Raw genomic sequence first — 25,889 nt, 5'->3', positions numbered from 1 at the left:
TGAAATTCACAATTTTGAAAGAGGCACTCTTGCTCATCATAACTATGTACTTAATTACTGAATTTAATACCCAGGAGCAGAGAAGAAGATATTCAATAAATTAATGCATTTTCACTATATAATCAATAGAGCCCCACCCTTACACCAGAACCCCTGACCCTGGGGCCATGAAATTCACAATTTTGAAAGAGGCACTCTTACTCATCATAACTATATACTTAGTTAGTTTATTTAATACCCAGGAGCAGAGAAGAAGATTTTCAAAGAATTAATGCATTTTCACTATATAATCAATAGAGGCCCGCCCTAACACCAGAATCCCTGCCCCTGGGGCCATGAATTTCACAATTTTGGAAGAGGCACTCTTACCCATCATAACTATATACTTAGTTAGTTTATTTAATACCCAGGAGCAGAGAAGAAGATTTTCAAAGAATTAATGCATTTTCACTATATAATCAATAGAGGCCCGCCCTAACACCAGAATCCCTGACCCTGGGGCCATGAATTTCACAATTTTGGAAGAGGCACTCTTACCCATCATAACTATATACTTAGTTAGTTTATTTAATAACCAGGAGCAGAGAAGAAGATTTTCAAAGAAATAATGCACTTTCACTATATTATCTATATAGCCCCGCCCTAGCACCAGAACCCCTGACCCTGGGGCCATGAATTTCACAATTTTGGTAGAGGACTCAATGCTCATTACAATGATGCCAACAGTTTGACTGCTTGATGTCCAGGAGTAAAGAAGAAGATTTTTAAAGATTGCATAAATTTTGGTGGTTTTAGCCCCACCCCTCAGGCCCCAGGGGGGCAGGGACCATGAAATTCACAATTTTTGTTCCCCTTCACCCATAGATGCTATATGCCATATTTGGTTGAAATTGGTTGAGCGATTTCAGAGAAGAAGCTAAAAATGTTCAAATGTTAACGCACATCGCACGACGACGGACAAAAACGGATAGCAATGACAGACGATAAGAAAAATATATTCCATAGAACTTGTTAAATCACTTTATGCTTGTTGGGCAAAATGTTTCTAAGGTACGTAACTGAATATTATATATTAAGAAGATTGTTGTCGTATTTTTTAATTGGCTGAAGGCAAGTCATGTGATTTTCGTCCATTTCTGATATTAATGAAACTCAATGTGAATACACAGGTCACGTGCTACCCAGTGTTTGACCTTAAAAACCGAGGCCCCGTGTCACGGTAGGTGTCGGCACGATAAAGATCCCTCACTGCTCAATGGCCCTGAGTGCCGAGTAAAGGTCAAAATTTGAAGCCCTTCACCGGTATATGGTGACGTCTCTATATGAGTGAAAAATTCTCGAATGGGACGTAATACAACAAACAATCAATTTCTCTCTCTCTCTCTCTCTCTCTCTATATATATATCTATTAATATACGTCACACATTGTGACATCGTAATATAAAATGCAATCAACCGTGTATTTACTATCATGATATCATGACAGTCAATCAAGTATGTTGTGTATCAATTGCATGTACAGCTAGGACTGTGTCAAATTATTCGTTTCAAGCACAGGCACTTGGGGTATGGACCTACCCACCCACCCCTTTCCATTTTTTTTTTTCTTTTTAAATCTGGGGTCGAGTCATCTTTTTTCCTATTTTTGTATTCTAAAATGCACTATATGTTATCGATAATGTAACCCTTTTGTCTCTATTTAAGCTGTTTTTAAATATATCGTTTTCGACTGTGTTGATACATAAAAAGAGCGAAGGCTTGCAACTCTTTTCTCGTCGTCTGCCTCTCCTCGCTTAAACTTCGCGTGATTATTTATCTAAAGCATAAGAAAACATGGAATATGCATACAATATCAATAAATTTGTTATAATCCTTCCTTTTCATATTTCCATTTAATTTTTATGTGCTCCCGATTTGTAAATATTTCGATTAAATCATCCGCATCCAGGGTAAATTTTGTTGGTGTGCACCAGACGACGAGAAAAGAGTTGCAAGCCTTCTCTCTTTTTATGTATCAGTCGAAAACAATATAGTTAACCAGAAGTCTCTGATGAGACTGTAGCTCTACTGGTTTGTACTTATAACAAAGGAAAAGAAAAGTAGCAATTAGACTTGAAACTTTGCAACAACAATAAATAGAGCAATGATCCTTGGTTAAATCTCTTTTTAAGCAAGAACTTTGCAACAACAATAAATAGAGTAATGATCCTTGTTTAAGTCTCTTTTTAGCCAGATTTATCCAATCAGACTAAAACTGTAGGAGCAGTAACCTTTTAAAAGATTTTCACAGAATTTTTGATTTTAGTAACCATGGCAACATCATTCACTTAAATCAAAAAACTGATAAAGACAATTATGTATCTCAGTGTAATCTATTTGCATGCCAACTTACATTGAAATTAAAGCAAAACTATAGAAGGAGTAGTATTTTGAATGTATTTCACAGAAATTTGCATTTTTAGTAGCTTTGGCAACACTTCACTAAAAACCGATAAAAAGAATCTCAGTGTAGTCTACTTGTGTGCCAAGTAATATTGAAATCAGACCAAAACTATAGGAGGAGTAGTGTTTTAAAGGAATTTCAAAGAAATTTCTATTTTTAGTAACCATGGCACCAAAGTTCATCGAAATCAAAAACCGATGCACTGAATAATGTATCTTAGTGTATTCTACTTGTGTGCCAAGTTATATTGAAATCAAACAAAAACTGTAGGAGGAGTTTTAAAGGAAATTCACAGAAATTTCGATTTTTTTGAAACTATGACAACACCGTTCAACAAAAACTGATGCACTAAGTTATGTATCTTAGTGTAGTGTACTTGTGTGCCAAGTTATATTGAAATCAGACCAAAACTGTAGGTGGAGTTGCAGTTTGAAAAATTGTTTACAGACAGACAGACGGATGGACGGCGGACAGCTTACTATCGTCCCTGACCAGTAGAGCTAAAAACAGCTTATAGAGACCAAAGGGTTACATTATCGATAACATATAGTGCATATTAGAATACAAAAATAGGAAAAAGGTGACTCGACCCCGGATAAAAAAGAAAAAAAAATGGAAAAGGGGGATGGGTCCATACCTCAAGTGCCTGTGGTTTCAAGTGATTACATAACATGATTAATTCTGGACTTCACTGAATGGTCATTATGTTAGGACTGTCACGAGTCACCGGAAACGGCGAAACAAGTTGTTTGGTTCGGTTTCGGTTCGTTTTTTTAGGTCACCTGAGTCACTCAGGTGACCTATTGCTATCCGTTCTCGTCCGTCGGCGTGCGGTGTGCGTCGTGTGTTAACATTTGAACATTTTTAGCTTCTTCTCTGAAACCGCTCAACCAATTTCAACCAAATTTGGCATATAGCATTTATGGGTGAAGGGGAACAAAAATTGTGAATTCTATGGTCCCTGCCCCCCTGGGGCCTGAGGGGTGGGGCTAAAACCACCAAAAATAATGCAATCTTTAAAAATCTTCTTCTTTGCTCCTGGACATCAAGCAGTCAAACTGTTGGCATCATTGTAATGAGCATTGAGTCCTCTACCAAAATTGTGAAATTCATGGCCCCAGGGTCAGGGGTTCTGGTGCTAGGGTGGGGCTATATAGATAATATAGTGAAAGTGCATTAATTCTTTGAAAATCTTCTTCTCTGCTCCTGGGTATTAAATAAATTAACTAAGTATATAGTTATGATGAGCAAGAGTGCCTCTTTCTAAATTGTGAATTTCATGGCCCCTGGGTCAGGGGTTCTGGTGTTAGGGCGGGGCTCTATTGATTATATGGTGAAAATGTATTAATTCTTTGAAAATCTTCTTCTCTGCTCCTGGGTATTAAATAAAATAACTTAGTACATAGTTATGATGAGCAAGAGTGCCTCTTCCAAAATTGTGAATTTCATGGCCCCAGGGTCAGGGGTTCTGGTGTTACGACAGGGCTTTATTGATTATATAGTGAAAATGTTATTAATTCTTTGAAAATCTTCTTCTCTGCTCCTGGATATAAAATGAACCAAGTTAGTACATAGTTATGATGAGCAAGAGTGCCTCTTCTGAAATTATGAATTTCATGGCCCCAGGGTCAAGGGTTCTGGTGTTAGGGCGGGGCTCTATTGGTTATATAGTGAAAAGGCATTAATTCTTTGAAAATCTTCTTCTCTGCTCCTGGGTATTAGATAAACTAACTTAGTATATAGTTATGATTAGCAAGAGTACCTCTTTCAAAATTTTGAATTTCATGGCCCCAGGGTCAGGGGTTCTGGTGTTAGGGCGGGGCTCTATTGATTATGTAGTAGAATTGCAATAATTTTCTCTGCTCCTGGGTATTAAGTACATAGTTATGAAGAACAAGAGTGCCTCTTTCAAAATTGTGAATTTCATGGCCCCAGGGTCAGGGGTTCTGGTGTTAGGGTGGGGCTCTTTTGATTATATAGTTAAAATGCATTAATTCTTTGAAAATCTTCTCTGCTCCTGGGCATTAAATAAAGTAACTTAGTACATAGTTATGATGAGCAAGAGTGCCTCTTCCAAAATTGTGAATTTGATGGCCCCTGGGTCAGGGGTTCTGGTGTTAGGGCAGGGCTCTATTGATTATATAGTAGAATTGCATTAATTCTTTGAAAATCTTTTTCTCTGCTCCTGAGTATTAAATAAACTAACTAAGAACATAGTTATGGTGAGCATGACTGCCTTTTCAGAAATTATTTCATGGCCCTTGGGTCAGGGGTTCTGGTGTTAGGGATGGGATCCATTGATTATATAGTAAAATTGCATTGATTCTTTGAAAATCTTCTCTGCTACTGGATATTAAATAAACTAAGTACATAGTTATGATGAGCATGGCTGCCTCAGAAATTATGAATTTAATGGCCTCTGGGTCAGGGGTTCTGGTGTTAGGGCGGGGCTCTATTGATTATATAGGGAATAGGCATGAATTCTTTCAAAATCTTCTGTGCGCCTGGGTATTTTTCAAACAAAGGAAGTGCATGGTTATGATAAGGAAGAATGCCTCATGGCCCTTGGGTCAGGGGTTCTGGTGAGGGGGAAAGAGCTCTATTGATTATATAAAGTGAAAATGCATAATTTCTTTTAAAATATTTTTTCTACTACTGGTGATAAAGTAAAGAAACAAGTGTATAGTTATAATGAGAAAGGGTGCTTCTTCCAGAATTGTGAGTTCGTGGCCAATGGGTCAGATGTTCTGGGTAAGGATAGGGCTTTATTTATTTAATAATATGGTGAAAATGCATTTCTATGAAAATCTTCTATGCTTCTGGGGATGTTCAAGGCAAACAGAGTAAAAGTTTTAATATGCAAGGGTATTTTTACCAGAATTTTGAACACCTGGACCATTTAGTCAAGTGTTCTAGTCCTGGCCAGGGCTCTATTAACTTGTATTCTGCTGAGCAAAGTTATTCCCCTTTGCCATTCACCTTTGATAATTAATCAATGTAAATAATGTATTTGAAAGCTTAATAGAATAAGAGAATTATGCAAGATAATTTATTGTATAATGAAAAAATATTTTCATAGATTTAATGACTTGGAAAGTCAGATAGGCAGGTAGATACTAGACCAATTATTTTGTTGATGCTAATCATACTATTTTTCTTGCTTTTGGGCAACAAAGCTTCATTTTTCAGTTTATGGATCCTCTAAATTGTTGTATTGTACTCAGGTGACCGGTAAGGCCCTTGGGCCTCTTGTTCTGATTTCGGTTCGGTTTCGATTTGTATAATAGAAACCGTATTGTTGAAAAATGAGATGGAAATCGAACGTATGGAAATATTGACTTTCTAAGTAATAAAGGTGTCAAAAACAAATCAATAACGGTATGTACAATATGTATGTCACACTTGAAATATTCTACCGGTTTCACTTCATCTATGACAAAACATTTGAAAAGAAAACACGGGATAAATATCGAAACGATGAAGAAAGGAAATAGTGGACCTAGCAGTAGCCGATCTACCACTGATGTAAAGTCTCAATCAGGAACATGACAGAATCAAAGTCCGCTAGTACAAGTACAGGACAACTGAGACTACAATTAAAGATATGCGTTCATTTTCCGTCTTAGAAAACCGTGGTTTATTGGTTTTGTGAATCTTGTGCACGAGCTAATGAACCAAAGTATGACATAGCATGCAGGACTCACTTCTCTGAAAAAGTTATACCCAAGTTATATGAGGACACGAAGTCTGGAGTATCTGCAGGTTTAAAAGAAGCAAGTTTCATTGCATTAACTTCTGACTCCTGGACTTCTAGGGCAACACAAAGTTATTAACACTGTGACAGCCCATTTTATTCATGGCTGGAAAATGAATTCATTTGTGCTTCAAACAAGAGCTGTGGATGAAGTGTATACTGAAGAAAACTTATCAGAATTCCTTATGCATATTGTTGCAGTGTAGGACTTGCAACGAAATAGACAGTTGCCTTCACTAGTGACAGACCGTCACGGTAGTTCAGTCGATAGAGCGCTCGCTCCTGATCGGAAGGTCGTGAGTTCGAACCTCGGCCGCGACAGACCTAAGTCGATAAAAAATAGGTAGCAACTTTCCTTCGCCATGCGCTCGGCACTTTGAAGTGAAAGTTGCGGGTCCTTCGGATGAGACCTTAAGAACCGAGGCTCCGTGTTACGGCAGGCGTTGGCACGATCAAGATCCCTCACTGCTCAATGGCGCCGAGTGCCTAGTAAAGGAATAAATTTGAAGCCCTCCACCGGTATATGGTGACGTCTCTGAGTGAAATATTCTCGAATGGGACGTAAAAGAATATACAATCAAACAATCACTAGTGAAAGACAATGCCCGAAATATTCTAAATGCAGGTATAATTGCAGATATTTATCCCCATGTTGGGTGCTTTGCTCATGTGATAAACCTCGCTACTCAGAGAGGATTTAAGGATGCTCAAGTGGACAGATTACTCGGAATTATTAGACGAATTGTGACGTTTTTTCCCACAAAAGTTCTACTTCTATGGCTGTACTGAAAAACAAGCAAACTCTTCTGGAACTGCCAAACCATAAACTTATAGGTGATGTCTCAGCTCGTTGGAACTCAACTTATGACATGTTAAACCGTTATTTTGAACAAAGAATAGCGACATAACCTACATTGATGTCCAAGGACATTATTAAGAGAAATGAATATGAAGTTTACATCCATCAATGATGACGTTGCTTCAGTTGAAAAGATTCTATAGGTTCTAAAGCCATTAATATCTGTTACAATCTTGTTGTCACCCAGTTTCTTTAATACACTCCCTTAAGGAAATGTTGATGCAACAGATTCATATGTCTGAAAATGATGACTCTCTTGTTTCAGCTGTTAAGACTGCCATTCTCCAAGATCTTAGACCGAGGTAGGGATGATTTGTAAATTATATTACTGAATTGTCAGCTTGTTTATTTAGTTTTAAGAAAAATTCTTTTATCCAAGTTGATAAAGTGATACAGATTTTTTTCTAATATTCATTTTTGTATAGAATGGTATATTTTTGAAAATTAATGATGAAAAATGTATAATGATAATTTATTAAATTTGGTTTTAGATACATAGATCCCGAGATCCTGCTTTTCCTGAGGGAAAGTTCATGCTTAGATCCAGGATTTAAAGTTAGGCCATTCATCACTGAGGATGATAGGCAGGATTTGTTCACTTCCAAAGTTCAGAAGGTTCAACACCTGCAAAATACAGTCAAAGTATGTCACCCACATAAATATACTATAGTAATTTCAAAAACAATTTTAACAAATATATAAGTGAATACTGGATAGCAATAGGTAAATAAATAGTCAATACATAGAGGACCAAATAAATAATTTAAGAAGTAACAAATTTTGTTTTGGTTATTTCTATTGAATTAAAATTAAAGTTGATATCTGATTAATACATAATTGCTAGGTAAATGAAATCAGATAACTCATTGGTTAATGATCTGCCAGCTCTTCCAACCATACCTAATCTACCAGTTCAACCTGCTGAAGGAAGTATAAGGGCAGATAAACCTACATCCTGCTCTTTAGCCGACACAGACGAGCCTCCAACACAGAAAACGGCATTGGGTGATATCTTTGGAGATGTTTTTTGTTACGAGGGTTGAACTTGCAGACATATATTAAAAAGCAGAGCCCCCCCCCCCCCCCCCCCACGGAGTGTGATTTTTATTTTTTTTTCTAGTCGATAATCCCCCACACATGTAATCAAGAAACTGAGCATTATGTTGATGTTTGTTATTGAAAGTTAAAAAATTGGTAATTTAAAAAAAATAAGTTTAAATAATGAATTTTTAGTGTAAAATAAACTCGAACCGAAAAATTGCCGAACCTACCGAAAATGTTTGGAACCGTGAAAGCCCTACAATATGTAGTTATACGGACTGCAATGTGTTAATTTAACACACAATAGAATAAATTCAAGTGATTCGCAAGCTCGATCGCTATCACTTTAATTTTGCGTCTTCGGGCAATATTACTTAAATGGGTCCTTTTTACCACATATGGACCTGCACTGAAATCCATGATTATGTACTGTATCACCTCTTTTTTAATCAATGGAGTCGGTTGTAAAAAAAAAATAAATAACTTTCGCCAATTAAGAGTGATTGTTATAATGATGTATAGAAAGTTCCAATACGTACTGGGACTCTACTGATTTCTGCTTTTTCCTAGCCATAGTGCTTAGGTGAGCGATGTGGCCCATGGGCCTTTTGTTTTGTATTTTCCAGCACTTTTTAAAGTTGCTTTACCTAAAAAATCAATCCTTGGTATATATTATGTTTTCTTGCATTTTAATGACGTACATATATGTTTTTAATAACACCCCCAAACCATTAGAAATGGTACTTAACATCTTGTGTTCAAATAGGTATCTATACTAAATATCGTCTGTGGTCACCTTGTATATCTTTGGCATTTGTCTAAGACGTTTGGTCTCCACAAATTCTTCACAATACTACCTTTTTCCCTATAAAACTGAAAATTTTGATATAAAAAAGCAGAGGTAGAAAAATCTTCATGCACCTAATCATATGTCACAACCGCTTTTTAACTGTAATTTAACATTCAAGTAGGGTAAATGTGTGCTTATAGATTTTTTTATCAAGAATTTTTCCATTTTGCATTTATTTTGTAGGGAGACATGATGGCTTTTGGTGATTGCATAGTAGTACTTCTCTTTACGATAACCTGTATTCATGCGGAATCACGATGCATACCGAATGCCGATTGCTTTTATACGTTTGAGACAGCCCCCACCGCTGATTGCTCATCACTAAATCTTCAACTTCCTCCTTGTTTCGATAGTTCTTCAAATATAACTCACGTAAACCTGAGGAAAAATAGCTTGACAAGAATTCCAATCAATTTACCACCGACACTGGAATATCTTGATTTATCACATAATAGAGTTACTTTAGGTGATTCGCCAGTGTTACATACCATATATAGACGATTAAAATACCTCAATTTAGACAGCAATAGAATTAAAAATCTTACTTCCTTATTTGTGATATCGAACATGTCAAATTTAGAATTCTTGTCTCTCAAAGACAATAGTTATAGCAGGTACACCAAATATCCAAACAACTGCCTTCGTGGATTAGAATCATTATTTCATCTCAGAATTGATGGAGTTGGAGAGGGAAACTTTGGAGACATATTTTTAGAAGATAAAATTGGCTTAAAATTATTGGATGCATCTGGCAACTACGGTGTGTGCGACATTTCTCACTTGAGGCCGAATATTTTGAAAAAATTCAATTTAACATATCTTGATTTATCCTTTTGTAATATCAAATCTATTGAAATCGGGGTTCTTGATACTCAAACATTCATGCAATACTTAAATGTTTCACACAATCCATACCTCGGTTTTAGAGGGCTTGCAAATATCTCTAAAGACCTTCAGAGTAGTGCGATCAAAGTACTTAAATTCAACAAAATACACTGTACTTTTGGACTAGGCACTATCCTGCTACTTAACCACACAAATTATCTTCAAAATACAACACTAGAAGAATTATACCTGGACAGCAATAGGTTGGAAATAATAGAGAGTGGAGTATTACCAATTTTACCCAAAACACTGAAGCTTTTGTCTGTCGCAGACAACAAAGTAGATAATGGCCTGTATGTTTTACAAGCGGGATCAATGCCAAATCTGGAGATTTTGAATGTTAGTTTCCAAATACATTCTCATACCACGTATTTCGATGGTTGCTATGATTACTCGGATTCCTGTCATATTGATCCAGAAGTTGCTCTTAAATTCCATAACTGGAGTCAACAACTAGGATATGTTGTCACATTTTACTTACCAGTGAAGCTAAAGAGGCTCTACGCAAACAATATGAAATTTCAATATCATATTGGAGAATTGCATTTCAACAACTGTAATTTGGAGTTTGCACATTTTCAAAACAATTATTTTGTTCAAATTCATGGTCCAGTATTTGGTTGTGAAAATGCCAGATACATAGATTTATCGAACAACTTTTGTTCATACATTTCAGCTCAAGCGTTGAAATTTTTACCAAATTTAAATATTTTGAATATTTCACAGAATCATCTCGGTAACAACTTGGAAAAGGATATAAACGGTGAAATATTCGGAAATAATAGAAACTTAAGACTCTTGAATTTACACGATAATAAAATATATGTTTTACCAGAAAACCTTTTAAAAAATAACTCAAATATACAAATACTCAATATTTCATACAATAGAATGGAGAAATGGACAGTAGATATACGTCATATGTTTCAACTTCAACTTCTTGACCTATCATACAATCTCTTGACTGAACTAGACGAAACAGCTGTTAATTTATTGCCACAGCATAATAATTTTACAATCAACCTTTTAGGAAACCCCTTGGTCTGTTCGTGTGCAAGTCAGTCCTTTTTTGAATGGTTAAATCTACACCATCACGCTAGATTTATGTATTTGCAAAACACAACATGTTCTTACATGGATGGTTCTCAACTTTCTCTTCGCGATATATCCGATATTGTGAAGATGCTACAAAAGAATTGTTCATCATACACTCCACTTATAATTGTGACATCATCATTTATTTTCTTCTTCTTAAGCGTAACAATTTATAGAATCATCTATCGCTACCGATGGACGATTTTCTACATCTACTACCTCACAAAGCGATATGTTTTTCCGAAGGTCAAACAATCGCAGAGAAAGGTTTTCTACGAATACGATGCCTTTATCTCCTATGCAGAAAAAGACAGAAGCTTTGTTTTTAATCAAATAAGATTAATGGAGAATGGTGAAATGAAGTTCTGCATCCATGACCGTGATTTCATTCCAGGAATTGATATCGCTGAAAACATCACGAACTCTATTCACAACAGCAGACGAATAGTATTTGTAATGACGTCACATTTTTTGAAATCTTATTGGTGTATGTTCGAGTTAAATATGGCGCGAATGGAGAGCATCTACTCCCGAGGGGGAGAGAACATTCTTTTGTTAGTTTTATTGGAAAACCACATCGTTCGAGAAATGCCAATGTCTCTCCTTCACGTCATTGAAAGTCAATCATATCTAGAGTACCCAGATGGAGATAATTTTGGAAATATAGACATTTTTTGGAGAAATTTTAAAGATGCCATTAGAGATAACCAATAATTTAGTATAGTAGAATAGTTTCAGCCCACTTGGGCCAAGGCTCAAGTAAGCTTTTCTGGTCTAAGATTGTCTGGTGTCCCACTGTCTGGCGTGTGCCGTGCGTCGTCTACGTTATTTTCACATTTCCAACTTCTCCAGAACCACGAAGCCAATTTCAAGCCAGTCTTGCCAACAAAATGAGACTTTGGTGAAGAGAAGTCAGGTTTTTTAAAGGAAGAGGTTTTAAATAATTGCTTAAGCATAGTATGGGACTCAGGTGAGCGGTGTGGCCCGTGGGCCTTTGTTTAGCCTAGGAGGAGAAAGGGAGTAAGAATATACAATCACAAAAGGTGAATGATTCCTGTTTGTTTTATGAATTTCAGTAGAATTACAGTAACATATATCATCTGTATCAATGCAAATAGAACAAAATATACACGTATTTGCTTCCCTGATTATTACGGGGAGTAACTAGTCTTCGTGTATTGACTTTTTACGTTGAATAAAGCGTACAACAAGATGGCGTTGTTCTTCTTGCAACATCAGAAATAAGATTTACTTTTTTTTATCATGAAACTAGATATCAGGTCACAGAATTAAATAAAATTGCTTGAACAAGGAATATGTAATTTCTCTAAAACTGAATGAATTGACTAGTCAGATTTTATGGGTTGAACACAATTCCTGTGTACAATTAACTAAAATATATTTTGTAATTTTGAACAAAAACATTAAAATTGACTATCCATCTTATTCTCCACCGATATAACATATATGTTCACTCAATCAACTATCCAGAACCTTGATTAACAATTTCTTTTTCATATAAATATTGGAACAAAACATTCGACTTCATATGTGTACTTTCAGTTTTTGAAAAAAAAAATCAAAACGTTTTCATGCTTTACTAGCCATGATTAAATACCCAAACCTATTATAACTTTCAGTAATTTGAATTACACTGTACATACATATCTGAATTGAAATCGTTTATCCTTTCAGCATTTCAAAAAATGAAATACTGTACAAATTTGTGAAAAATTTGTAATGACTGTATGTAGATCTTTGCATCAATTGATTAATGAAGTGAAGCATTTTTACATCTAGAACCAATCCTGTGGAAAATTTGTCATTAGGTTAAGTGAGTTGTAAACTTTTACTGAATTCACAAATGTAGAATTCTTCACCTTTACTCGTATGCTTAATAGCAAGTTAACTATTTTCACGTTCATACCAGTATATCAAGTTTACTTACATTTATGTCATTCAGTATACCTACATATACAGTACACTTCTTAAAGAAGGTTCGAATATATATTGCTGAAATCCCAGTCCGTCTGTCCATCTTTCACGTTATCTTCTTCCTCAAACTCGTCTTACATTTTAACATCAATTCTCTGTAAGGACCAAAAATGCTTGGCCACGCACTATCATGGAATTTTATTTTATCACTATAATATGAGTGCCCTATATAAAGACTATTGGTGGATAAATTTTGGACAGTATCTCCTTGGTTTCCATAGCAACGACTTTGAAATTATTTTGTTATGGCAAAACTGAGCTGATTGTCATCACCATGTAAAATAATTCCGTGTTTCCTTAATGTAGGAAAGTTATGATCATAACATGGGTTTCATTTTGTAGCTAAGTAATCAAAGTTTCTGTGCATCTAAATTTTACTAAATTTAACCCAAGGTTTTTTAATATGATACAGATCAATTTACATGAATTTGTCTTAAAAATAAATACAAAGGTGCCTATTTCTTGATATGCATAAATTTTTGCAGGCATTTGAAACTTAGAAAAAAGATCTTTTTAGTAAGATCGAGCTTAGTTCTAAAAGATGCAAAATGATTTGAGGTGGGGAAATCAGTTAAAAGTCATATTCCAATCCCCTCAAATTATAACTATTCCTAAATATTAATCTGGAGTTATTTCCCTTTGCTGGCTCTTTTGCACTGAAGACCAAAAAATTAAACTGGTGTTATTTCCCTTTGTTGACTCTCCTGTATTAAAGAAGTTTATAACAAGATATGACAAAAACATACGCCAGGAAAATAAACATGAAACAATAACAGAAAAATGAAAAATTCTCTTTGCGAAATATTGAAACAAAATTTATGAAAACTGACTTGCATTCCCATCATGTGAGATTCCATGTACTCTAAAACCCATGAGAAAAATGCAAGATGCAATTTGAGGAAGATACGACAGTCAGTTGGAATGATTCTACCCTAGGCACAGGTATAAATTTTAATGTTTTCAAATATTCATTTTTTATAAAAACTACATGTAAGAAGCTTTTTCAAGTAAATTGACATAACGTTTAAATTTTCTTATATATATATATATATATATATATATATATATATATATATATATATATATATATATATCTATCTATATCTATCTATATCTATATATATATATATATATATATATATATATATATATATATATATATAAAATACACTTAATTGGTCTATATTCAAAAATCACCATGTTAGCAATACATTCCAGATATATATCTTATTAATATATTTGCATTAAAGGAATTTGTACGGCCTCATGCGTCTTCCGGGACACAGAGAGGATAAGTAAGTAACTAATAGGAATTTGTGCTTGCTTCAAAAAGCAACTTACTTTAATTGGCAAGTCATAACTACAAAGTTCATCAAAAGGAGGAGAATGTTTTAGAAGATGCAAGTTTGAATGTAATGAAAAATATACACATGGCAATATAGAATATATATATATATTTGGTAATGTACAGTTCTTTAGAGACGACGCAGGGTTCGAAGCATCAAAAATCACATCAGGTATACTTTGCCTGGCAATCCATAAAATTTGCCCTATTTTAGATTGAAGGATTTCTTTTTCCATTGGAGTGAGCTGTAATTCCATGTCAGTGAGACGATTCTTGTCTATGGGAATGAATTGTAGATTGTTTTGATACTTTTTCTGACTAAGCTTAATGGTTTCTTTGTGTTTTGACAGTTCTATTTCAACATATAGAAAAGAGCCATTTTCTTCATGATCTTCTTTTCCCACATAGAATGTTGATCTTCTTTGATTCATTACAGTGTTTTCAAATTCACTGGATCCTCCCCAGAAAGTCATCAACATGGCATGCTAACACTCCTTCTACTCTCCTCTCTTTATTCTTCCAGAAAAGGATGGCTGGATCGACTCTCGAAACTTCAACACCACTCATACTCAAAACATCTTTGATCCTTTTACACCAGTTGAGAGATGCATCGTAAAGTCTATATACATATTTCCGTAGCTGCCATATGATACCAGGGCAATCGGCTTCAGGGGGTGGTCTCACATATATCTCTCTTTCAATTTCTGACCCTTGTGAAAAAAAACAGTTTTGATGTCCATAGTATGCACATTCCAATTCCTCTGTGATATTATAGCTAGTACTAGTCGGAGGGAATCTGAACCACAGGTTGGTGAACCCTAAGGTATGTCAACCTTGTCTGCCTCTTCAAAACCTCTTGCCATTAGTTTTGCTTTCTGTATTGTCCCTTCTGCTGTATCCTTCAAACTACAAATCCATTTTGTTGAGATGCACTACTGTCCATTGTCTTTTCTTTCAATGTACACATTATAAGTTTGCCATGAGGCAAGCTCTTTCTCTTTAGCTTCTTTGAATATCACATCTGTAAGAACCATTACATTGTCCTGTTGTGTAATCTCATTGTTCTCTTCTGCACACTGAATGTCTGTTTCTGATGTTTCCAGTTCCTGTTCTTTACTGTCTCAGATCAACAGAAATTTCTGCATCCTTTTGAGACTCAGGTTCCATGAATTGCAAAGTGAACCAGTTCTGTTCGTTCCTGTTGCTTTGCCTGCACGTCCAAGTACCTTTGCTACACATTTTTCACCACTCTCTGCATTTTTATACTTTACAATTTGACCCTTTGAAATTTTTATTGTGTCACTGCAGTCATTTCTAACGCAATTTTTGTCTATTTCATCTGCATCACTGCAAGCAGAGTCTTCACTTTTAACGTGACTGTCGGGAGGTCATGAGTTCGAATCTCGGCCGCGACAGACCTAAGTCGATAAAAAAAAGGGTAGTAACTGTTCCTTCGCCATGCGCTCGGCACTTTGAAGTGAAAGTTGCGGGTCCTTCGGATGAGACCTTAAAAACCGAGGCCCGTGTCACGGCTGGCGTTGACACGATAAAGATCCCTCACTGCTCAATGGCCCTAGGTGTCGAGTATAGGTGAAAATTTGAAGCCCTTCACCGGTGTATGGTGACGTCTCTATATAAGTGAAACATTCTCGAATGAGACGTAAAACAACATACAACCAACCAAATCTGTGATTGGCTTTCCTGGACATCATTAAAAACTGACTCGCTATCACTTCTGTCTGTAGACTGTCTGTTGACACGACAAAGATCCCTCACTGCTCAATGGCCCTAGGTGTCGAGTATAGGTGAAAATCTGAAGCCCTTCACCGGTGTATGGTGACGTCTCTATATAAGTGAAAAATTCTCGAATGAGACGTAAAACAACATACAACCAACCAAATCTGTGATTGGCTTTCCTGGACATCATTAGAAAGTGACTCGCTATCACTTCTGTCTGTAGAAACTTTTGTCAGTCTACATTGGTGCACTCACACATATTCCTCCGTGTCTGACATAAACTACTGCGACGTCTTGTCCAATTACCACGCCTGGTCCCTTCCATTCCCTGCTATCTGGTCTCTTATAAAATACTTTGTCTCCAGTCTTGAAAGTGTTTCCACTAGGACTAATCTGTTTTCTTAAGGCTCTTCGAATCCTCTCTGAACACTCTTTGTAAATGCAGTTCTGGCCGTCCCCTCAAGGGCTGGTACCTTGTCCGTCAAAACACTAGGAAGACGTGGATTACTTCCAAACACAACTGGTGAGAGCTGAATCATATACATTGCTTAAAGCATTCTTTGCCATAAGCGCCCAGCTAAGAGCTGTGTCCCAATCACAGCGGTTGTCTGCTTTTACTTTATGTAAAATTTCTGTAAGTGTCTGATTGTGTCTCTCAATCAAGCCATTACTCCGCGGACTGTAAGCTGCTGTTGTCTTTATCTCTATGTTGAAATTTTCAGCCATGTCCCGCACTTCCCCATTGTTAAACTCACTACCATGGCATTTGGGAGGTCCATACACTGCTGTCCAAAGCTTTATAAAATTCTGAACAAATTCAGAGGACTTCTTTGACCTCATAATGCTTCCGGCACTGAATCTAGTAAATTCATCGATAATATGTAAATACCATGTCCCATGCTCTAGTATATGTAGATCAAAAGCCACCATCTCATTGAATTCAGTTGCAAAAGGAAGTCCCACCACTGGCCTTGGTGAAGGTCTCTTGTTGATCAAACAAACTTCACACGAGTCACATACAGTACGCAGTAAGTTCAATGTTTACTTGTCTGTTGTTCCTGCATTTCTCAGCAACTGTGCTAAGCGTTCACTACTGGCATGGCCATACTGCTTGTGAATTTGGTTAGTATCTTTTCCTTTTCTGCAGGGCTCAACTCTTGTGCAACTTCCAACACTTCCTCAGATCTCATCAGTGTTCCCTTTTTTAAAACTTGTATCCAAAATCTTCACACAATAGTGCCCACTTTATGTGAATTCTAGATCAACTGGTTGATTAAAGATGGATATTTTATCATTTTTCAAGTCCAAAATAGCTCCTGCTCTTTTGAGTGATGGTTTGCTCAACAGAAGTCGAATATCGGCTTTCACAATCTCTGTGTAAATTTTACAATGAATGGTGCCGATTACTGCAGGTATAGAAGTTCTTTGGAAAGAATATACAATTTTCCCATCCCCAAATTTGAATACTCGATGGCTTGGTGAAGTCGAGACCTTCTTGCCTAATTCTTCACAGAATCCTTTAAACCACTTCTCACCGCATACTGTCCGAGTGCATTCTGTATCTATTATTGCCGTTCCACTTGACTCCAGGACAAAAATTTCATTTGTCTAGGGTTGTTCTTTGGTAAGGAGTGTCAGGTTAAAATCTTCCACTGTTTCCGCATTGTGTTCTGTTATTTTCACAGGATTCTTTTCAGGACAGTCCTTAGCCCAATGGAACACACATATCGCACATTTTGTTCGCTTGCCAAACTTATTTAAAGGATTTGTACCTCGCTGTTTTCCTTTTGCCTCTGCACTGTAGCCTCCTTTTCTCTGTTGGGTATTAAAAAGAATTAGGCTCCTGTTTTATAGTAATACTTCTTGTGCTTACATTACTGTCTGTTCCAACACATTCCCCAAAGATCCTCTGAAGGGCTGATTTATGGTTTTATATTTCAGATCACTAGCAGCTGTTAATGCAAGCTGTTTTTCCTGCGGTGAAAATCCTGCATTGTCTATAAAAGTTTGAACGCTAGAACGGCCTCCGGAAGTGCCATTTCATATTTCTTGGCCTTATTGTAAAGTTTATCAAATTCCATGATGAAGTCTGACATTGATTTATTTTCTAATTTCTTAAAGGAGTCGAAATTTTTGTATGCTTCATAGGCTTTGTCCTTACCATCACGTAAAAATACCTTGTCTAGATGTTCCATCAACTTTTTCACACCGTCTTTGTCTGCTAGATCTTCTGCTGGAAGTTCCATCGCCGTTTCTCTCACATTCCCAGTCAGCGAGAGTGAAACTGCAAGCGCATGCTTCTCCGGTTTCAGTTCTGTTACTAACCGCCATACTTCTATTTCATTCTTCCATGTCTCGTATCTCGTATGTCATGTTTTTCTGATCAAACATGGGTGGATTCTTGAAATTATTAGCCGTTGCCATTTTTTTTTTTCGTGTTTTTTTTGGGGGAGGGGGGGGGGGGGTCTGCACGCTCTGCTACCATGTAAACTTACTTGAAATGTTCCTCTTGAACAAGTTGCGGGTCCCCGCCATATTTGACTCGAACTCTCTAATGGCCCCCGGTAGAAAAGTCAGGGAGGGTGGGACTAATTGAAGCGATGGAATATAACATAGTAATTATGTTTGGTTGTTTGTATGTTGTTTAAGTCCCTCTCGAGAATCTTTCACTCATACGGAGATGCCACCACATGCCAGTGGAGGGCTGCAAATTCTGTCCTATGCTCGGCACTTATGGCCATTGAGCAGTAAGGGATCTTTATCGTGCCAGCACCTACTGCGACACGGGACCTCCGTTTATACGGTCTCATCCGAAGGACCGGTCTCCACGTCCCACAGTGGCATTCGAACCCACGATGTAAGGATCAACTCCTTACTTCGCGACTCTAGAGCAGACGCTCTAACCACTGCGCCACGCGGGCGACCATAGTAATTATGAAAAGAAATACAAATTGGTTGTTGATTTTACTTCTATGGATTGTTACATTTTCGGACTGTAACACAGGAGCATCACTTATGAAAGGTTGCATTCAAATAGTACATTGATGAAGGATATACATTGTGAGCAACTGTAAGTACATTATAATTTAATTTATTCATTTTTTTTTTCACTTGATCTATGTTTTATTAAACTTTTAAGATAATCTTAATTTACAAGCCAATTTTTGGTGGGTATAATTTACAAATATTCAATCAAAACTTGTTCAGGAAAGTTTCCCATGTGAGTACAAGTTCATACATTGAATATGTATAAAATTTATTTAAAATGCAATTTATATATATATATATATATATATATATATATATATATATATATATATATATATATATATATATATATATATATATATATGAATATGAAATAGTGTTGATGACTTATATGAATATTCCTAATGCATATGATTTATACAAGAAAATTACATAGGCCTATAAATTAACTACAATAGAAATATCTACTATACAGTAATGATCGATATACATGTAGTTGCAAATGCTTGGGAGATAACTGATTAAAGAGAACCTTTGTTCTTGTGTTTTTGTCATCTTTATTTCAACACAAAGGCTATATAACAGAAGCAGGAGGCAGTTGCAAAATTAACTAATGGAGAAAGAAATCTTGCTATTGACCCTGAGAACTGAATATTGGACAGTATCTTAACTGAACAATATTCTTTTGGAGACGATTCTGTTAGAGCATAGGGACAGCTTTTGGAGTAGGTGATGGTAAATTGTTTCAGTTACTTTTATCTTGCAATTGGCTACACTGAAAATACTGTATGTGTACATAAATTGGCGTATTCAAAATTTAACGCAATCACTGGGTATGGAGTGGTTGGCGTAATCATGAATTAGCGCTACATACGTCTGCACCATGTATTATATTTATTGATGATTTATTTACGTATTCATTAATTAGCGCATTGTTGTCTGCGCCAAAGGCGATAAAATATGAAGAACAGATGCTTGGGGACGGAACCTCCCGCTTCCCCCGCGTTCCGTACCCCAAGGGTTCTCCCCGACTTTTTTTTAATATAACATATTTTTCTATGACATTCACAAAGTATTACAATTGAAAAATCCAAAATATTACCTAAAACTAACCTTTTATAAAAATTCATACTCTCTGATACTAAAAGTTCTCTTTTAGTATCAGAGAGTATGAATTTTTATAAAGGGTTAGTTTTCAATTGTAATACTTTGTGAACGTGTCATAGTAAAGTATTTTATATAAAAAAAAATCGGGGAGAACCCTTGGGGTATGGAACGCAGGGGAGGGGGGTCCCGTCCCCAAGCACCTGTGATATGAAGCCTGCTTTTTTAAGTACACATGCAGGAATTTTGAGGCAATTTATTTCAAGGTGTAAATACTACTAGTTTAGAATTATATACATTTGAATAAAAATAGATATGTTTATTATACTTGTATTTGTTATCACATGAAAAATGTAGTAGGTATTAAACAATTGTTTTTTTTAATTTAAGTAAACATGTATGTTTTTTATCCCAGGGGAAAAGATGAAGATGATTGTTTCAAATATCACTTTTCAAACCCATTTAAAATTCTTCTTGAATCGTCAGACACAACACCACATAATGGCCAACTTCTGATGTAAAGAGATATCATGGAAACATTAAGCCGAACTGTTTCTATTGTCTACAAAATTGCTATACAACAGCTATTTTCTACATTTTGTTTATCTCTAAATACACATTTTGGATAATGTTTAGATGTAGATTCTTGCTTGATTAATAATTTGGAAAAAAAACTTTCATTCAAAGTAATGTTTGTTTTCTGTTTGTAAGACTATACATTAATGGTTTTATTTTTAATGGGGTGTTAATTTATGGTCAGTCTAAATAATTCTAAATTTCTTTAACCAAATAAAATTAATATATAAAGATATGCATCTGGGAACAAGCGAAATTTAAATGGAGGAAATTAACATTAGCTTATCAAATTTCAAACTTGCTAAATTAATATCTACCTACCTATGGCTGTGTATGAAGAATTAATAATTTATAATTTATTTATTATTTTTTGGTTGAAAAAGTATCATTAGAGTTTTTATCCATTATCTTTTTCCATTTTTTATCTAGTACTTGAAAATATTGTTTACTGAAATAAGTTCCAGTGAAAAGTTTTCTTTAGATTTTGAGTTATCTGCCCTTTGTAAAGGATCATGGAGAAACAATAATAATTCAATTAATTTTGTTTTATCTTATTTATTATCTTTAATAATATTTATTAATCATTCGGTTTGTTTTATTTATTAGTGAGAAAAATGTTTGGAAAAGAAATTCTATAAAACAACCATTGTCTGGTAACATTTTAAACAAAATATTATTTGGCAAAAAGCCAATTTTCGAAGTTAAAAATACCGAAAACGAAATAAATCTCCAATCTACTTTTCATAAAAGTTTACTAATATTATTATGGTGCTTTTAAAATTTCAGGTGGTTTTTTCTTTTTCTTGAATTGCCTGCATTTCTTGAGAGACTTCTTGAAATATAGGGTAAAAATGACCATTTTCAAAATGTAAGAATTTGGTCATCTTTGAGCCTTCAATAGAAGAATATGCAGTGACTTGTAGAATTTTTTTTTATGTGTTATACAGTGCTTCATTTGTTCTATTCATATAATGTATGAATTATCTCAAAATAATAAAGATGATTAAACCACATGAAATCAAGTATGTAGCTTTTTTTTTGCTTGAATTAAGATTGATTGATTGATTGTTTAACGTCCCTCTCGAGAATTTTTCACTCATATGGAAACGCCACCATTTGCCGATGGAGAGCTGCAAATTTTGTCCTATACTCGGCACTTACGGCCATTGAACAGTGAGGGATCTTTTTCGTGCCAGCACCTACTGCGACACGGACCTCGGTTTATACGGTCTCATCCGAAGGACCGGTCTCCACGTCCCGCAGTGGATTCGAACCCGCGACGTAAGGATCAACTTCTTACTTCGCAACTCTAGAGCAGACGCTCTAACCACTGCGCCACGCGGGCGACGCTTGAATTAAGAGTTAATAGGGCAAAAATCTATATTAGCCCGTTACCATGGCAATCAAGGTAGTAACCTTAATTTTGAATATTGGTTATGTCATAATGTATGGGCATTAATCACCTGAAAAAGTTTCAAGTAAATCGCTCATGGTGTGTGCCACAGCACTACAGTAAAACTTTGGTCCTTACAGAGAATTGATGTTAAGTAGCAACCAATTCATCTTTGCAATGTGATTGGTGGTATCCAGTGGATGTGCAAGAAGATTTCAGAATTTTCATCCTGGGGGCCATTTGGGGGTCGAAAATACTTTTTCTACGAAAAACCATATCCCCAAAACTCCTTTACTTTCTATAAAGTACCTTTCTGATTATAATTGATGGAATCATGCAGATAAACAATAAAGGTTTGTTATTTCATTTTCATACGGAAAGCCAAGCGGGGTCAAAAAAAAAGTTTATCTACAAAAACCTGATTTCCAGAATTCCTGTTGTTTTACACAGTACGTATCAAAGTCATTTCTGAAATATGATAATAGTGTCCTTTATTGTTTGTATGTTGTTTAACGTCCCTCAATAATTTTTCACTGAAATGGAGACGCCACCACTTGCCGGTGGAGGGCTGCAAATTTTGACCTATACTCGGCACTAAGGGCCATTGAACAGTGATCGAGGGATTTTTTTTTCGTGCCAGCACCTACTGCGACACGGGACTTCGGTTTAGACGGTCTCATCCAAAGGACCGGTCTCCACGTCCCGCAGTGGATTTGAACCCGCGGCGTAAGGATCTACTCCTTACTCCGCGACTCTAGAGCGAACGCTCTAACCACTGCGCCACGCGGGCGACCTTTAGATATGAAATGAGGTTTCGAAATTTTCATTTTTCATATGAAAGGCCAAAGTCGAAAATGATGTTTTACTAAAAACCATGTTCCGAGAATTCTAAAATATTAAGGAGTAGCCAAGGCATCTTTTGAAATGATTGGTTGTGTCCTAAAGTGCACAATAAGGTTTCGGAATTTTCGTTTTTATCTATGAAGTAATTGGAGGATTCTTCAAATTCTTTAATTTAAGACTGGTAATGATTTGTTTTAATATGAAATACTAACAGGCAAGGCCCGTGGGTCACAGGCTCACTTGAGCATTATTTCGGGGGGGGGGGGGGGGTCAAATTCTTTAATTTAATTCAGACTGGTAATGAATTTTTAGTATGAAATAACAGGTAAGTCCCCATGGCCAAAAGCTCACCTGAACATTCCATGACCAATTTGATAAATTTTTATATTTTTTTTAAATGATAGTATAACTAGTGTGGCTTCTTCGCTAACCAGGTAGAAAGAAGAGTACCCTGAGAGTTAAACACTTACGTGTAGGTATTACTGTCGCTCATTCTAGGAATCATCTAGTTATCACTTGTTCAATAAATTATCTTTAAATCAATGTACTTCATAAAAAAAAGGTTTGTTTACAATATTGCATAAGTACATTATATTAAATTTGCATAAATTATCTAAATAATTGATTTTATGAATTTCTTTTTAAAAAATTAACAGAAGACTCATTTTTAAACATTTTAATTTTCTTATGTCCCGGACATTAACAATGAATTCCCGTGTACATGAATAACAAATTATATCAATACAACCTGATAATAATGAAATGATTACAAGTATATCAAACGAGTGTAGTCTGATACTTACGAATTTCACCTGCTTTACTGAAGTATTCATAATATATGCAATAGTGACATGTATAAGGTATGGGTGTTTAATATACACGCAAAAACTCCAGCAATCTTTACGTCCTTTCTGATGTATTTCATTTTATCAAATAAAATCTGCAAAAATAGTCATATTGCAGATTTTATTTGATAAAATGAAATATGTCAGAAAGGGCATTACTTACAGAACACAACCAATCATATTCGAAAAGATTATTAAGCCACTGCATAAAATGTAAGAGGAATTTTATTCGTAAAAAAATGTTGTTTTTCGACCCCATTTGGCCTTCAATGACAAAAAAAAAATGAAAATTCCGCAGCCTTTCTGCACTTCTACAGGACACAATGGCCACGAATCATAATTAAGTTGGTTGAGTAAAGTGTTTTTGACCCGTCCGTCAGTCAATTTGTTCGCCAGTCCGTCTGCCATGTTCTTGTCAGCGCAACTCCTTTAAAACAGCCAGGGTTCGACACTAACGGTAGCCCGCTAGCCCGGAACACCTGAAAATTGAGGTCGGGCTACTAAGCATGTCTTCGAGCTTGTCCTGCAGAACTACTGCAACTTATTACCAAACACTCACTCGGAGCATGTAAAAATTAATTTAAAAACGCAAAAGTCCCGATTTTGTTACTTTCCGAATCACCCCCGTGTTTCGCGATTCTCGGTAACTTACCTTATCGCTGTACATTGCACGACACATCCAAATGTGTGACACAAAACAGTTATCAAAAGACTTATCAAATACAAAAATTAAAGAGATAAACATCATGTGGTAATTAAAAAATTAGCAATTTTATTGATTAAATTATCCTTTGAAGAAATATTTGTGTTGAAAATGTTGCATGGTTTTCCTCATCGATGTCTTAGCATTGTTAGTGGGTGAAACACGATGCATAAGAAATTGACAGATTGATAGAACGGCAATTTTAAAAGCTTCCATGAGCATTTATTGTTTTTGACAACACCTCAATATTCAAAAAAAAAGAAAATAATTACTGCATTTGTAGTCCCCTATAGTTTGGGTTATTTCGAATCACGTGTGTACATGACCGCGACCGAACAAATTGCACACGCTTGCTGAATATGTCAGATATTTTTTTAACATGTAGCTTTCTAATCTTTAAATGCAAGGAATATAAAAGTTAACGTATGAAAAAGCAACAGATATTAAAGATAAGCCCGGGTATATATTGGTCAGTGTTTATCTTTTTATCATTTCACACAGATCTATACAAGCATGCTGGTAGGTTCATGTTATACAGAAATAATAATAATTTGTTTCTGATATCTTAACTAAACATTATCAAATTAGTTTAATTCATTTTCATACACTTTTTATTATCATTTTTGACTGTATCGAAGATGGACTTGCCTTGTAATGTAGATCTGTTTTTTCATATACCTGACTTTTCTTTAATACTAAATAACCAGTTACGAACTTTTTAATCAGATTATTTGCAGTCAAAATGTAAAAGGTGATTCGGAATACCTTAAATGACTGTAAATGTGGAATTTTTCAATAAGAAAAACGTCTTTTGTTCAGTCATGAAGTGACATATAATTTTACCCAAAAATGTAGCCAGAATGCAGGATGTGGCATCTCTATTTTTAAAATTTTCCGGAGGAGGCCCCTCGTACCCCCTCCAGCAGGAGGGGGAGACCCCCTCCCGCACCTACCCCCCTTGTCACTTTGCGACTGGCCAGCAGCCTTCGCCTGCTGGACAACTAATTCATGATCAGGGCTAGTAGAAATTATAAAATGCTAGCCCTGCGGGCGACTATGGTTTAAAAGTTAGTGTCGATTCAAAATTTCTTGAAACTTTGTTGTTGATAAAAACATTGTGTAGATGTGCATATTCGCAGGAAATGCTGATTCAGTTTTTTCTGATAGTCATGTCCTTTTTGAACTTAGAAGTTTGGCCTTATTCAGTCCTGTCCTTGTCAGTGCACTCCTCTTAATCCGATGAACAGAATTTCATGAATCTTTGTAGTTAATTAGGACGTACTGTGTAGATGTGCATATTCACAGGAAATTTTGATTCAATTTTTTTCCGGGAGTTATGCCTTTTGAACTTAGAAGTATGATCAAAATTAAATACATAACTGAGGCGGTTTGTCAGTGCATCAGAAATTGCTTAACAGAATTCATGTAACTTT

General features: G+C 35.7%; 1 protein-coding gene across 1 annotated transcript; it reads left to right on the top strand.

The window, feature by feature from the left end:
• The first annotated feature begins 5,920 nt into the window (after positions 1-5,920).
• LOC133192897 (toll-like receptor 4) lies at positions 5,921-11,646 on the top strand. Its single transcript, XM_061328904.1, has 5 exons — positions 5,921-5,968; positions 6,070-6,205; positions 7,322-7,358; positions 7,548-7,698; positions 9,131-11,646. Exons 1-5 carry the CDS (start codon positions 5,921-5,923, stop codon positions 11,639-11,641), a joined length of 2,883 nt encoding a protein of 960 aa, XP_061184888.1. The 3' UTR covers positions 11,642-11,646.
• The last annotated feature ends 14,243 nt before the right edge of the window (positions 11,647-25,889 follow it).

Source organism: Saccostrea echinata, unplaced genomic scaffold (assembly GCF_033153115.1).
Source record: "Saccostrea echinata isolate AGI-Se365-2 ecotype Australia unplaced genomic scaffold, CSIRO_AGI_Sech_v1 ptg000025l, whole genome shotgun sequence".
NCBI classification, from domain to species: Eukaryota; Metazoa; Mollusca; class Bivalvia; order Ostreida; family Ostreidae; genus Saccostrea; species Saccostrea echinata.
The sequence above is the reverse complement of the archived record's forward strand: the minus strand, read 5'-3'. Positions and strand labels throughout refer to the sequence as shown.